General features: G+C 49.0%; 1 protein-coding gene across 6 annotated transcripts in view; it reads left to right on the top strand.

The window, feature by feature from the left end:
- TP53BP2 (tumor protein p53 binding protein 2) overlaps positions 1-16,125 on the top strand; it is a 37,666-nt gene continuing 21,541 nt past the window's right edge. For 3 of the 6 annotated variants that reach the window (XR_002826795.1, XM_023746207.1, XM_023746206.1), the window contains exons 1-2: positions 10,112-10,259; positions 15,651-15,764. Coding sequence is in view for 4 of the 6 variants with exons in the window: in XM_023746207.1 (XP_023601975.1) it covers positions 10,112-10,259; positions 15,651-15,764 (262 nt within the window). In the remaining 2 variants the exon portion in view is untranslated. Of the gene's footprint in view, positions 19-10,111; positions 10,260-15,650; positions 15,765-16,125 lie in introns of those variants that run through there. The other 3 variants (XM_023746210.1, XM_023746209.1, XM_023746208.1) reach the window with 2 other exon arrangements.

Raw genomic sequence — 16,125 nt, 5'->3', positions numbered from 1 at the left:
CTTATGCTGGAGTGGTAGGTGAGATGTTGAATTTTTACATCTCATGCCCTGGCACGTGTGGCTCAGTTGGTTGGGCATTGTCCTGTGCACCGAAAGGTTGCCGGTTCGATTCCCAGTCAGGGCATGTGACCGGGTTATGGGTTCAATCCCCAGTAGGGGTGTGCAGGAGGCAGCTGATCAATGTTTTGCTCTCACATAGATATTTCTCTCTCTCCCTCTCCCTTTCTCTAAGAATCAATTTAAAAAATGTCATTGGCTCTTAATAGAACATTGGTAGATGGAACTCAGGGTAACCGATGAAAGTTTAAAAAGCAGTTTAATGGCCTCAGGAGTAACATCTAAGTGGGAGCATCAGCTCCAAAGTCATAATAGGCCTCAGCAGTGATCGATGTTTCTCTCTCTCTCTCTATCCCTCTTCCTTCCTCTCTCTCTCTCTCTCAAAATCTATTTTTTTAAAAATCTTTAAAAATTTTTACATGTCACTGGGGAGAGCCAAGAAACTTTAGTCATTAGCAGATCCTTCAGGAGCACTGAGTTTTAAGGAGACGGTGGTTCTTAAAACACTTCGCATACTGTCTTATCAGAAGAAAATTATCAAAGATGCAAATTCTAAACATAAAAGTAACTTCACTAACTGGTAGCTGTGGTCACTTTTAGTTTTATTTTTTCTACATAAAATTTATCCCAAACCAGGTTATTTATTTGGATGATAACAGAGTCAGATTTTCATTGAAAATGTTCATTTGGCCAGTAAATACTGAACTTTCACATGGAATGCAGACTTCAGTTGTTTTTCTAGAAACAAATTTATAATAAGTATTACTTCATTTAGATTTCAAACCTTTCAACTAAAAATCCCTACGACGCACGTTTAGAAAGATCGCAGAAAGCTTCAGTGAGTAAGTGTTTAAGGAATCCCAGTGTCCAGTACGAATGGTGGTGGTGAGAAACGGCCAGGACAGCGGGCTGATCTTCCACCGCGGAATGACCCCTCTCCCTGCAAACCAGTGCCCTGGGAGCTCGTTTCCCGTCCAGGGGAGGCGAGGAAGCTTCTGAGGACCCCCCTGTGCCTGGCACTGTGCCCAGTGATGTAGGTTGGTCACCCAGTAAAGACCCTGTGATTTGAGTCTTCTCATCCTCACCCCACAGATTAGGAACTGGAAGCCTGAAGGGTTTCGGTAATTTGCTCCTGGTCCCTCAGCAGCAATGAGATATGGATCCAGGTCCTCCTGCAAACACACGCTCTTTGAGATGGTGATGCCGAGATTAGACGAGATTAGGATCCTCTTACATACTTGGCCGGGCAGACGTGGCGATGATGGGCCGATGACATCAAGCTTTTGGCTAATGATAACTTCAAATATTGCTTCCTTGAGCATAACTCTAATTATTCTTGAAGCAGTAAAAGGAAAGCAGGGACATCTTTCCATCCTTAAAACCCAAACTGGAGGAGAAGATGGCTAAATGGCTCTCATCACTATGATGTGGAGGAGATGCTCTCACCCTGGCAGTGGAGGCATCTCTGACTTTTCTCTACCTCCTCTACTTCCGTGGAGACCTCAGCTCTCCCACCTCTGCAGGGTGAGGGAAGAGGGGTAGTAATTACCTTTGGTATGTGGGTGTTGGCTAATCTTTCTATCTTTTAACAGGGCTTGAGGTGATGATGTAGGGAAGAAAGAATCTGAAGTGGACTAATGCTGAGAGATGTGGGGGGGGGGGGGGGGGATCATAAAACTGCCGTGTGAGCTGCCACCGGCACTCCTCAGCCCTTTGCAGGGGCTCGGATGGCGCAGCCGTGGCTGAAGGGATGCCCCCTGCTGGTGGGACCTCAGATGGGCGCCCAGGGACACGGTCTCCACACACTGCTTCTCTATAGTGGGGAGTAGTGACTCCATCTAGTGAGGTGAATCTATTGGACATAAGCTAGGAGCTGATGTTGAATGAAATGACACTGAGTCATGCTCTTCTCTCTTCCTCATTAGCCTGTTGGTTATTTACGGATGGACTTTCGGGGACAACATCTGTTCAACAAGTATTTATAAACATTCTCTATATTCCAAGTGCCATGGATACAGGAAAGAAGAAGACAGATTTCAGGGACCTTCCTTTCATGGAGCTTAGTGGGGGTGGAGTGGGGGAGGGGGTGGAGAGATGGAAAATAAAACAAGAAAACACGAGAGTGGGGTGTAAGTAGGATAATGGGACTGGGGTGGCCAGGGAAGGGGGTGGACAGCTCAGCTCAGACCTGCTGACCCGAAGGAGCTGGTCCTGTGCAGGTTTGTGGGGGAGCCTTTCGAGTGGAAGAACTCCTAGGCCCTGGAGCCTGGGCCTGGAGGACGCCCAGGGGCCGGGGAGACCGGTGGCCGGGGACAGGGCAGGAGCTGAGTGGAGCGGGGCCGCAGGGCAGCTTCCAGGTGGGGTGGAGAGCTCAGGTGGCCTGGGAAGGGAGGTGGCAGCCACAGGGAGAGCTTTGAGCTGTAAAAGTGGAGAATGGCTGTGGAGGTGCCCGAATGGAGACCTGGGAAAGGTGGGAAGCGGGGAGAGAGCACCCGCTGCAGGAAAGTCTGCAGAAAACCACCCCAAACGAATCCGAGTTACCTCACCCCACCCGGGCCCAGCGGGTGGCGTGGGCTGGCCATGAACTCAATCAACACAGTCTCCACTTGTTTGAACACTCAGAATGCCAGGGGCGAGCGAAGAAGCAGTGATGCCGACCCAGGCGTGGGAATAAGACCAAGTCAGGGAGGGGAGACTGGTCCCCGGAGAAACCGCGCCAGTGTTATCTCCCTGAGCGCCCTGCAGGCGTGAGAGGAGCCGCCTCTTGTCACGCTGAGTGGAGCACGCAGGTTTCTGAAGGAAGCCATGACCTTAATGCTCTGCACCAACCATACTTGTGACCACGTGACCATCCCCGGACGCTTCCCATGCACTCACCTAACAGTTCCTTGACTGTTTTTAAAAACCAGGGATGTCTTCATTTGATTGACAGAAATGCAAAGAAGCAAGCGATTTAGGAAATTCAGGAGAGCTGCTGGAGTTCTAGAACGGGCTCCTCCAGCCAGGGTTTTTCTGCAGCACGTGGTCTAGGTGGACGGTAACTGCTAGTTAGTTTGTGATACAGAAGTCGTTTTTGGGTAATCCGTTGACTTCCTGGGAAGGGAGCTATTTTGGACAACACTGTATATTAAAGGGAGATGGGATCCTTCCCTGATAGGTTTTGCTTGTTGCCTTCAGCAGCCGGAGACCTGGGTGCTGTGGCCCACTCCCTTCCATTCTTCCATTTCCTCCCATAACTTCCATCCCCGAGTCACGGTCCCTCCTCTCTAGTCCAGGCTCCTCTTCCGCTTTACCCTGCTCTTGCCTGGGCTGATGTAATCCTCTCTCTCTCTCTCTCTCTCTCTCTCTCTCTCTAATCCTCACCCTAGGACATGCTTGGAGAGAGGAACAATTATGGGAGGGGGGAGGAAGAGAGGGAGGTGGGGAGAGAGGGAGGAAGAGAGAGAGAGAAACATGGATTGGTTGCCTTCAGGGGATTAAACCTACAGCTCAGTGTGTGCCCTGACTGGGGACCAGACCAGCAACCTTTCGGTGCACAGGACTGAGCCGCTCTGGCCAGGCGGGAATCACCTTTTACAACCTCATCTCTGTTGGAGCTTATCTTTGAATTGAAAACTAATTTAATAGTTGTGCGTGGTACCTCATTGTTTTAGTTTACATTTATTTTCCCCCTCAGGTTTTATCATTTATATTATCTTATATGATCTGTCTGTTATATCCTCTGTTCTTTTTTTAAAAAAAATCTTTAAGTTGATTTTAGAGAGAGGAAGGGGAGGTAGGGGAGAGAGAGAGAGAGGAATAGATTTGTTGTTCCACTTATTTATGCATTCAGTGGTTGATTCTTGTGTGTGCCCTGACCGTCCAGCCCACAGCCTTGGCACATTGGGCCAATGTTCTAACCAACTGAGCTACCTGCCCAGGGCTACGCTCCACTTAGTTTATTATAGAGTGATTGATTGATCTCTTTCTCTGCAGTTCGTACTATAAAAAGTTGAAGTTCCTGACTTACAAGTCGGAAGGAAGTTGGCGTTTTAATGTCACTGAGAAGGGCTGATCCTACCAGGGAAGGAGAGCCCTGACTCAGTGGCTGGGCGCTGTGAGCGTTTGCAGCCGCCCGGCCATTTCCTCCTCGTGTCCAGCGAGAGGCTCGGTACCTCTGTGCAGGCTGGACGTTGATTTGATCTGATTGTCGCTGCCCTCTATGACCGAGAGAACTGAGCCCAGAAGTTCCCAGGCACGAACGCTGTCGCTTGAGTCAGAGAGAATAATCGCGTTTCTCACAGCTGTTTCCCAGGGGAGTTAACTGGAGGGACCCATTCTGCTCCGCATGGGAAAGAAGCGCATGAGTCATGTCTGTTTCCTGGGGATATGGTGCTCTATGGTGTATTAGAAACTAGCAAGTGTCAGGAAAACATGGCATTTGGGAAGTAAGGTTACTATAGGTTCGTTTTTATGTTTTCCATTCGTTTACACCTCCTGGCTGACACTTCAGTCTCTCAGATCACATTTATTTTTTCCCCATTTCTGAATTTCCATCTTACCTCCACGTCTCATTCATGCATATTAGTACTAAGTTGTTCTCTGGTTTTCCCATGGGTAAATTTATCTTCCTTAAGAGATTTTTCTCTCTCACATAGTAAGCATGTAGTAGGCCTTTTAAATTATGATGCAATTCATATACCACAAAATTCACCCTGTAAGGCGGGGTTGGGGGGGTAGGGGGGGCGGGACCTTTTCCTGCCAGGGCCATTGGATATTTATAACATCATTCGCGGGCCATACAGAACTATCAGCTTGAAAATGAGCCTGCTGTATTGGGTGAAACATTTCATTAGCTCACCCCTACTGCCTTGGCAGGGCCAGACCAAAGGATTTCCTGGGCCTATTCAGTCCAGCCCGAGGGCCAGCGTTCCCCACCCCCGTTGTGAAGTGTGCAGTTCAGTGGCTTCAGTGCCCTCAGAAGGTTGTTAACTGTCATTGCTAACTCCAGAACATTCCATCACCCCAAAAGGAAGTCCCTTCAGCCCCTGGCAACCACTCATCTACTCTGTGCCTCTTAGTGCTTTGCCCCCATGGCCTCTTAGATTAGAATCCAGATTCTTGCTGGGGCCTTAGAACACCGGTTCTCAGCTTGTGGTCTGTGGACCAGCAGCGTCCGCGTCTCAGGGGAGCTTATTGGAAATGCAGAATCTATAGAAAAACACAACACACACACACACACAGCAATGCAGACACGCAGTCCCTCCCCATCTGCTGAATCAGAGACTCTGTGCTGGGCCCAGCATCCGTGCTGAGCAGCTCTGTCCACACCGACGTTGAGGACCGTGGCCTTCCAAGTCCTGCGTGATCGGGCCTCTGGATCACTGCCTTTGGAATCGGGAGCCCTTCCCTGTGCTGCCTCCAGCGACCTTCCTCTTCCACAGCCGTGACCAACCCCATCCTTCCTCGGGCCTGTCCCTCGGCTGGTTCTCTGCTTGGGACGTTAGCGAGGCTCGCGCTCGGCCCCTCCCTGACCAGGCGGGTGTGGGAGTCACCGCATCTCCCGCTTCCCTTCCAGACCCCCCTCCACCTACCCCACCTGCCTGGTGCCCGAAGGTCGATTTCCACAAACTGCCCCCCAGGCCACCTGACTGCTGTTGGGTGGCCAGTGGAGAGCAGTAGGGGATTGAAGAGGGAGGAAGCCGGGTTGGCCATTGATTGACGTGCTCCCTCCCCGGGGGCCGGCCGTGTCCTCCTCCACACAGCTCTCTATCTCTTGAATTTTGTACTGTCTGCTGTCTTAACCATTTAGTCAGGATCAGTTCTATTGGAACTTAGATTATAAAATGATGGCCTCTAAGTAGTGAATGAACGAAGAACGTTGAAACAGTGGGATGACTTGGTAAAGTCATGATAGAAGCTGGAGAAATGAGGAGGGGACGCACTGATTCCCCTCAGTGTCTCGCTGTGCTGTACGCTGCAGCATTTACCGCGCCTGAAAGAGAACTTACTGTGAAACTCAATCAGAGGTGAATCTGTGAAATGCAGTCACCGCTAAAGAATTTATTAATCATAAACAAATACTTACCGTTTCCTTGTTACATACCAGGCACATTCGTGGGGCTGAGGGCAGAGCATTGAACAGACAAAACCCTGGGCTGTTTTAATAGGGAAGACAGGCCATAAAAACACGTTAAAGAAATGTAATAATTAAACAAATATAGTGTGTTAGCAGCGACTGTGCCAAGAAGAGACATACAGCAGGGAAGTGGCCTTTTAGCAGGTGGCCAGGGAAGGCCCACGGAGAAGGAGGCGTTTGAGTGGCCTGCAGGGAAGAGCATTGCGAACAGAGGAACAGAAGTGCTTGGGCTCTGAGCGGGGAATGTGCCTGGCGTGTGAGGAACAGCAAGGGGGACGCTGGTGGAACAGAGAGTGCGCAGGGGATTAGGCGATGAGGGCTGAGGGGATGGGGGCAGGTGCTGGTGGCAGGATCACGCAGCTGATCCAAAACAAACTCTGGCCCCACCCCACCCCACGCTGTCACAGGCACACAACAAAGCACCTGGTTTCTTCCTGAACTGACTTTCTCACTAGTCACTGGATTGTTCCGTTCCCGCACACCCCTTCACCCCCACCCTGACTTCACCCCCACCCTCACCTCGTCCCCACCGCCTGTCTTCTCCGGTGAATCTGCCATTTTTCTAGGTCCCCCCACTGCCTTCACGCAGGCCCTCACTGCATGCCTGGATTGCTGACGTCCAACTTGCAGGCTGGTGTAAAGATGTTGGCTTTTACTCTGACACCAAATAAACACCTAAAATAATGGTAGCCCTTATGGAACTTAAAGACTCTTACTTTGAAGACAGGAGCTGAGATTCGGGGAGGTGACATTATTTCCCTAAGGTTGGCTAAGTAATTATTAACAAATCCGGGGTTAGGCCCCAGGTCTCCTGCCCGGGAACCTGCAGCAACGTCACGGTGCTGGCCCAGCACCCAGGGCCTCACAGTTAGAAAGTCACCCCGGAGCCAGTCTTCGTGCAGACAAGGTAGAGAGGGGTCACCGCCTGTGCTGCCATTCATGCCAGCATTGATTCTGGGGGCTTTGGGGGGCGGGGGTAGTAATCTTAAACAGAGCACACCTCTCATCATTCTTATTTGTAATTACACTTTTAAAGAGACAAAGCTGTTGTTTCCCAGAAAGTGAAAGACCAGATCTCTATTCAGGTTTGGGTTGCTGTGGTTAAATAGAGCATTTCCTAGTTATTTTTCTGCTGCGTGGACAGCATAAAGGGTAGAGGATGGATCAGAAGAACAGACTTGTACCCCGACCCTCTCCTTAGCAGCTAAGTAGCTTCTCTGAGTCCTTTTTAAAGAATTTACGTATAAAGAGAAAATAATCCCCGTGCTGCCTGTCTGAGACCTGATGTGCGAGCCCTCTGAGAGGTGGCATTGTCGAGGCAAGGTGCCAATCTTACGTAATGACAGCCTTTTCTTTGTGGAGACTGTGTGTTTAGTAGGCAGACTGCTTATTAAGTATTTCTGTATTTAATAAACACCCAAGTCTCATATTTACAGTGAAAACAGTGGCTATTCTTGAAGAGTTCACCTTCAAAGAGAGTTTTGGGCGGGTGGGGACGATAGAGGAGAGAAGTCCTGTTCACACTGAAGTGTAAGTAAGTTGTTTGTCTCTGTCAGTAAACACGCTGTACATTTGCCAGAGCAGCAGCCGGTGGAATTCTGTGAGCTTAGTTAAGCTTTGTTATTTATCTAATACTTTGCAATTTTTGTGTAACAGTTTCAAAGTGCTGCTTGTTGGCCAAGTTGAGGCCGAGAACCGTGTATCTCTGTGCAGGCCTCGAGCTGTGTATCAGAATGTGCAAACCTGGTGTCATTAGCTGGGAGGGCTCTGACCTCATATGGGAACTGTAGCTGTTTTTCTTTCGTTTTATTTATTGTTTCAACAGAATCCACCTTTGACTTTTCTGGATTGCCTTCTAGTTGTAATGGGTGACCTTCTATGTTTTCTAGGTTACTTTTTTAAAATAAATTTTTTTTTTAAAGTATATTTTATTGATTTTTTACAGAGAGGAAGAGAGAGAGATAGAGAGCCAGAAACATCGATGAGAGAGAAACATCGATCAGCTGCCTCCTGCACATCTCCTACTGGGGATGTGCCCGCAACCCAGGTACATGCCCTTGACCGGAATCGAACCTGGGACCCTTCAGTCCACAGACCGACGCTCTATCCACTGAGCCAAACCGGTTTCGGCTTTTAAAATAAATTTTTATTAATTTCAGAGAGGAAGGGAGAGTGAGAGAGGGATAGAAACATCAATGATGAGAGTGAATCATGGACTGGCTGTCTCCTGCACACCCCCTACTGGGGATGGAGCCTGCAACCTGGGCATGTGCCCTTGACTGGAATCGAACCCAGGACCCTTCAATCTACAGGCCGATGCTCTATCCACTGAGCCAAACCGGCTAGGGCTCTGGGTTACTTTCTATGTTATACACGTTTATGGGGATTAAGAGCTTTGGCTGTAAGAAGTAGAGACTTGGATTCCCTTAAGAAAAGATGGTTTTACTGCAAGGAGGAGCCAGAAAGCTCCCAGGGATGAGCCAGTTCCTCCCGGCCCCTGTGCCAACCCCCCCCCCCCCTTCTCTTGTGCATGTCTTCTGCTCTCACTCTGGCCAAATCCTTGAGGCACCCAGTCTGTTGTCTCAGCCAGTTTCCACCATCATCCCTAATGGGACGCTGCCTTCTTTACAACGAGGGGCCGAGTGTAGTGTTCTCAGTTCGGGGGTGACAGGTGGGGCAGTTGGAGCTGGAAGGGGCGTCGTGTGGCTGTTGTATGATGGTCTCGTGTCGCGATCACAGTGCAGATGTTACTCATTCTGCTGTTTACAGCCTTAAAATCCAAATTCCCCCAATATCTCGTAGAGTCTCACTAATTATTTTTGCATAACGTACTGTACTGGTCCATCAGGCTCATGGCCCAGAGCCTTTGCATGCTCTCTCTTTGATGGGAATTATTTTCACAGGATGAAGTGTCACAGTGGGGTTACTCTTTCAAATGGTTTGTTTTTCTATTCCTGATGCATACTGATTTTGCGCTGAGTAGGTGCTCATTGAGTTGTATGCACATAGTAGGTGCCCACTGAGTTGAATGAACCATAGGGGTTTACTGACCGGCATTGCCATCGATAATTTGCTTCTGCAGCACTGGGAATTAACAGCATTTTTCTTCCTTTTTCTTTTTCTTTTTGGTAATTTAATAGGTGTGAAAACTTGCATTCTTTAGTAGCATCGTTTTTTAAGATGCAATGTCTATTTTTACTGGGAAAAAGATTGTTAATGAGTTTTAAATTTAAATCCTCTGCTGCCCTGAATGTTTGTCTGCAAGGTCAGAAACATTGTAGCATAACAGCTGGTCATTTCTGCTTACACCTGGTTGGTGAGGACATGCTTTGAAGTAGGTATTTAACTTGCTTAAACATTTTAGGTTTAAATTGTTGAGTAGGGAATGTGTGCGCTTGGTGTAAACATTAGATTGCCCTCCAAGGTCTGTCCTGTTTCCATCTTGCCTTCAGAAGCAACACATCCTATGTTCCTATGTAGCCGTCTTATGTTCTTATGTATCTGTGCATGAGTGTATGTGTGATATCCCTCATCACCTTTACAGGATTGGTGAGAAGATTGGTGGGTAGTGTGCGCCGGGCACATGCTAAGAACTGTATAAGGATTTGGTAGACAAATCCCATAAGTAAAATGTCAGAGATGGTTTAATTTCACCTTTCGTGTGAACTGGTGTGACTGTCCCCCAGGGCTCCCCAGGCTGCTGCAGGCTCTGCTCCGGAGGGGGCAGGAACCCAGGAGGGGGCAGGAACCCAGTGGGCAGGGCTCCAGAACCCCCACCCCCACCCCCACCCCTCACTCCCTGCCAGGGTGAGCCAGATTGTCCTGTTGAACATTTGCCCCTGGGCCTGTTTGGGGACGGGAAGCGAAGGTGAACACAAAGCGAACCCGGCCAGTGTGGGCAGCCCGATAACTCCCGTGCTTTCTCTTTGTTTCCAGATGTTTCTGACCGTGTACCTCAGCAACAACGAGCAGCACTTTACCGAAGTCCCCGTGACCCCAGAAACAATATGCCGGGATGTGGTGGACCTGTGCAAGGAGCCCGGCGAGAGCGACTGCCACTTGGCCGAAGTGTGGTGCGGCTCAGGTGGGAGCGCGCAGCCTGTGCCTGGTCCCGCGTCTCTTACCGTCCCGTTCCTGGGTGTGGCGGGGAGGCTCTAGAACAGCATGTCCACCAGGAGACAGCGTCCCCTCCAGCTTCGCGGTGACATAGGAAGTCCTTCTGTTCTCTTTCTGCTACACAGTGAGGACATCACAGTAGGAAAGGTGATAGGGCAGGCAGCTGACACACCAGTGGGAGCGGCTGGTGTGCTCCTAGGCCAGTGATGGCGAACCTTTTGAGCTCGGCGTGTCAGCATTTTGAAAAACCCTAACTTCACTCTGGTGCCGTGTCACATCTAGAAATTTTTTTATCTTTGCAGCCATAGTAAAACAAAGACGTACATTTTTGATATTTATTTTATCTATTTAAATGCCATCTAACAAAGAAAAATCAACCAAAAAAATGAGTTCGCGCGTCCCCTCTGACACGCGTGTCACAGGTTCGCCATCACTGGCCGAGGGTTTGCGTGCTGAGGCTTTGCTTGGTGAGGAACGCGCGGCCTCCTGATTGTTTGCCCTCTGAGCTTGTGTAGGCTTTGGGGAGAGCTGCTCGGTGCTGATTACTGTGATGGCAGGAGGCACTGGTGAAATCACAGGCCTCACATGAAGCCTTGGAGTCAGTCCCTCAGCACAGTTCTTGGCAGCTCGGAAGTGGGGCGGCCTGGTTTCCTTTGGCCCCATAGGAGTGTGTCGACCTGGGAGGAATTTTTCCCGAGTTCTGCTGGTTCCTGCATGGCCTGGTGAGCTCCGCTGTTCCCCCTTTCTCCGCCGGGGGTGCAGGTGACACACTGTGCTCATGGGTTCACACCGGCCACGAAACCCGACTTCAGCTGAGCGCCCGGTTCCCCCGCACGTCCTCGTACCTGTCTGTGTTGCCTTTCCCACCCTTGGGTGTTCTGGAAGGTCTTCACGCTCCATGAATCGCTTATTTTTTTAACCTTCATCTAAGAGCTAGACTAGACCGTTTGCATAAAGAAACCCAAGTGATCCCTTTAAATGAGAATCTGATGGTTGGACTTTCGTATTGACACCCCGTAGAGCTTTCTCTTCTACTTGAATAAAATCCAAACTCTTTCCCGGATTGTGGACCTTAGAGGCTTGCTGTCTGTGTTGTCATCTGGTCCTGTTCCCTCCTTGCCCCTCCGCAGCTTTTTTATATTCACGAGTGAACCACACTGGGCTCTTGCCCGCCTCAGAGCCAGGGCACTAGCTGTTCCCACGACCTGGCTTGTTTCCCTCCCTGTCAGTGCTGCTCCCTCCGGTCCTTGGGGTTTCAGTTAAAATGTTCCCTCCTCGGAGAGGCTTTGCCTGAGCATCTTGCGAAGGTAGCCAGGAAGTTCTCTATGATGTCATCCTGGTTTAATCCTCTGTGTGTGTGTGTGTTTATTTATTGCCTTTTTGATCCCTGTCACCCCAAACACTTGCACTAGCGTGTAGACTCCCTGAGAGAAGAGATCTGCTTCCCTGCTCGTTGCTGCTGCAGTGCGAGGAGAGTGCCTGGCACGTAGTAGGTACTTGTGCTCAGTCAGTGCTCACTGAATGAGTACATGAGCTCCCTTCACCCTGCCTTACACTTCCCCGAGGTGACTGCAACCGCCCACCAGATCCCTCCGTTTCCCGCTTCTGCACGCGCCTCAGGTTCTGCCTGAAGGTGTGCCTGCCTCCTCCTGACTTTCATGGGGGAGAATGAAAGTCTCATTCTCTTCCTGGAACACTGGATTCCGCTGCCTCCCTTTCTTCTCCACTTCTGCTCACTTGAGGTCACTAACCCATATTATGTGATGATGATTAAGGATTCTTTTCTTTCTAACGTTTTAAATGAAAAAAGGTGGGTAGCATCTGAATATGTTCTTTTTATAAGAGGGGAAATAATATCAATAGAACGGAGATGTCTCCCCCAAGTCCATCCCCTGATCACTTGGTGTAATTGCTTATGACTTTAGCCGATTGCTTTTCAGACTTCTTCTCTGCATTTGTACGTAGCTATAGAAATAGTTTAGTGGGTTATGTCTTTCTCTATTTTTGCTTTATATGTATCAATACCCTGCCCTTTACTATTTTACCTTCCAACAGAGCTTGGAGGTATTTTAAGATATGTACATTTACAGCATTATTTCTATTAATCACATAATCTTTCCCAGTATGCATAAACTACGGTTGATTTAACCATTTCTTTATTCATAAACATTTACATGAATCCTGCTCTTGTTTTTATAAATGCTGCAGTAAAACCCTTTTAGGAGCCTCTGGGTTACGTGCAAGCATTTCTGTAGAGCAGATAACGAGATGGGATTGCCTGGTTGAGGGGTCACGCATTTAAAATTTAACGTATTGCCAGATTCCCCTCAACACAGGCTACATAAGTTCACCGTCCTACCAGCTTTTTCTAAAAGCATCCTCATCACCAGTTGCTAGAATAATATATTAATCTTTGCTAAGCTGATACTGCCCATTTGGAAAATTGATTAGCCGTTTGGGTTTCCATTTTTAAAAACTGGGTTTCTCCGTAGGTTTCCTTTGGCGCCTGCCTTTTCCCTCTTGCTTTGTAGGCATTCAAAACAAAGACGAACCGAAAAAACATTCTATTGTAGACCTCAGGCCAAGTTACCCCCTTTATGGGAAAATTCTTTCCTTACTCCAAGACCGTAAACATATTCTTCTGTTATTTCATGCCAGAAGTTTTAAGATCTTTTCCTTCCTTCCTCTCCCCCACCCCTCCCTCGCCTCATTAATTTTTGTGCCTGGTGTGAATTAGGGATTTAACTTTTTCCCCAGATGGACAGTGAATCTTCTTAAGTGCCTCACTGAACAGTTTTTTCCCTGCTGTCACGACATCACTTCCTGTGCTATGTCGTGTCTCCTAGGAAGGGGTGTTTCTGTAAGCTTTAGCCCGTTCCTTTCATTTTTTCTTCTTTTTAGGACAGGACCAGCTTTTGTTTGTCTTATAAAGATTTTTTAAAATTAATTTTTAGAGACAGAGGAAGGGAGATGGAGAGAGAGAGAAACATTGATGTGAGAGTGAAACATGAATTGTCTGCCTCCTGCACGCCCCCTCCCAGCAATGGAGCCCTCAACCCGGGCATGTGCCCTGACTGGGAATTGAACCGGCAACCTTTCGGTGCAGGGACAACGCCCAACCAACTGAGCCACGCTGGCCAGGGCGGGACAGAACCAGTTTTAATTACTATAGTTTTCTCATTTGTTGGGTATCTGTAAGGCAAATGCTTATTTCATTCTTCTGCTTTTTAAAAAAAATATCTGAGCTGTGCTTGTATAGTCCCTTTTTCAGATATATTTTAGAATTACCTTGAAAGGCTCCATGAAGCCTTCTGTTGGGATTTGGATTGGTTGCAGTGAACTCATAATTGATTTGAGGGTTGTTTGTAAGGTGTGATTAAGAACCAAGTCTTGGGTATTGAGATTCTGTCTCTGTCATTTACCAGCTTTGTGATTGAAGGCCGGGTCCTAATCTCTGTGTTTTATCTACAGAATTGGGATGATAATTGAACCTATCCCATAGGATTGAGTGAGATTCCAGGAGATAATACATGCTGGGGGCTTCGCATAGCCCTCGGTGCACTTAGTATTAGCTCTCAGTAAGTAATAGCTATGATGTTTTAAACACCCCCCCTTTTTGCTATAAATTGTCCAAAGTGTCCTATTTAACAAATAGCAAGTATATTACTTTGATTTTGTTGGCTTCTCAAGCTTCTTATTTTCTTTGGCTGACAGTCTTTTTAAAACGAGCAGCTTTGATTTGCCATCTCCAGTTCCTTGCTGCCCTCTCAGTTGTGTAGAGAGCATTTCTTAGATTCCTGTTAGAGGCCTGGGACCGATTGGGAGGGAGACAGATAAGTTTCCTGCCTTCAGGTAGAAGCAGGTTCAGCAGATGCTTAGAACGCGGCGTGGTAACCGCAGTGATGGGTGGACCTGCTCCATCTGCAGGAGGAGAGGGTGCTGGGATGTATCCGTGCACAGGGCACATTCACATCACGGAGGCTGAGGGCCGAGACCAAAAAAATTTGGCCCCCCGGGGGGGGGGGGGGGGGCGGGCAGGGGCCCTTGAGAACCTGTGACGTGCATTTCAGCACGTGCAGGCCCGGGCCTGCTCTTGTTATCACAGGCCAGCAGGGCCTCGGCTCCCAGACCTACAGGAAGGTTCATGACCTTTAAAATGGTCCTACCCAGCAGGGATGGGAGTTGCCTCACTGCCTTTGAGTTCTTTCTTTGCTTCTGGAATCGGGGGATTTTATTTCCTTTGGAATAGTGTGTGTGTGTGTGTGTGTGTGTGTGTGTGGTGAGGAGGTGGAGGGCTACTCACTTTCTATCGATGGGTTTTTACTCATCTATGGTGTTCCCTTCCAGGGGGATCTTAGTAGAATTTCTGTGGTTTGCAGAAGAGGGATGTCTGTGTCGGCTCAGTACGCTCTGTCACTGGGAATAGGACCAGAACAGACCTTTATTGCAACCAGGCCCATGAAGCTCAGGGTTAGCTCGCGAAATGGGCTGCTGCATGCCTGGCTGCTGCATTCTCTGCCCGTGCTGTTTCCTTAGGTACTGCCTCTGGTGACTGACAAGTGCATTGAGTTTTCTTAGGCTGTTTCAACCGTCTTCTATTAAAAACGATACTGGCAATCGAGAAATATCGATCAGTTGCCTCCGCATGCATCCCGACTGGCATGGAACCCACAAACTGGGCATGCGCCCTGACTGGGACTCGAACCCGCAGCCCTTTGGGCATAGGATGGCACATGAGTCAGGGCTGGGAGATTTTTTGAGGGGAGCTCAAGGTACCTGGTTTCTCCTGAAGTTCCCATCGATGAGGGTGTTTAGCTGAGCCCTTCTTTCTGTCTCTAGAAAAGTTCTGACAAGTGGCAGTTTCACGGGAGTGGCCAAGTGGATGTATTTTCAGTGCAGTGAATAGCCTGTTATCTGGCAATGGATACATGTCATTTTTTAACAGTTTTTAAAATGATAATTTAAAAAGTCTAATAGAGAGTAAGACTAGGCTATTTAGAAAGTTGTTTGTGAAATGTTTGGTTTATGTGTTTAGAGAATCCTAGAACCGTTGGTGTTAGAAGGGACCTCAGACCATCCCTTGTCGGAGGTGACGGGACCTTTGAACCCCGGGGGCTGGCCAGGTGGCAGGCTGATGGCTGGTGAGGGGCCCACGGAGTGAGGTCGGCCCGGCTCCTTCCAGGGGCCCAGGCACAGGCCTCTTTCCAGATCTCCACCCGGGTGTGGGAATTCCGTGATACTGCGTTTTCTAAGGGGCCTTTAATGGAAACAGATGACCTAAGATGCCGTGTATTTCCTACACCCCCAGTGTATACTGTGCATGAAGGAGGATGACATGCTATGTTTGTCTTTCTTCCAGAACGCCCCGTCGCAGATAACGAGCGGATGTTCGACGTCCTGCAGAGGTTTGGGAGTCAGAGGAGCGACGTGCGTTTCTTCCTGCGGCACGAGCGCCCCCCTGGCAGGGACTTCGGTGGGTAGATTCTGTGAGCAGGCGCAGGGTGCGTTGGGGTGGAACCGGGCAGTTTGAGGGGTGAGCGAGAGGTGAGTGCGAACCGTGGGGAGAGGCCACGCTTCTAAGATCTGCCTGTCGGGGAGGAGACACGGGGATGGTCTTGCTTGTTCTGTTTGGTTTGAAGAAGAGAAGTTTTTTGTTTTTAAGATTTTTGTATTGATTTTCAGAGAGAGAGGAGGGGAGAGGGAGAGAGAGAAGCATCGATGCGAGAGTGAAACATCGATTGGCTGCCCCCTGCATGCCCCCTACTGGGGATCGAGCCTGGAACCTAGCGCACGTGCCCTGACCGGGAATGGAATTAGCAACCTTTCGGTGCATG

Source organism: Myotis lucifugus, unplaced genomic scaffold (genome assembly GCF_000147115.1).
Source record: "Myotis lucifugus unplaced genomic scaffold, Myoluc2.0 scaffold_635, whole genome shotgun sequence".
Taxonomy (NCBI): domain Eukaryota; kingdom Metazoa; phylum Chordata; class Mammalia; order Chiroptera; family Vespertilionidae; genus Myotis; species Myotis lucifugus.
The sequence above is the reverse complement of the archived record's forward strand: the minus strand, read 5'-3'. Positions and strand labels throughout refer to the sequence as shown.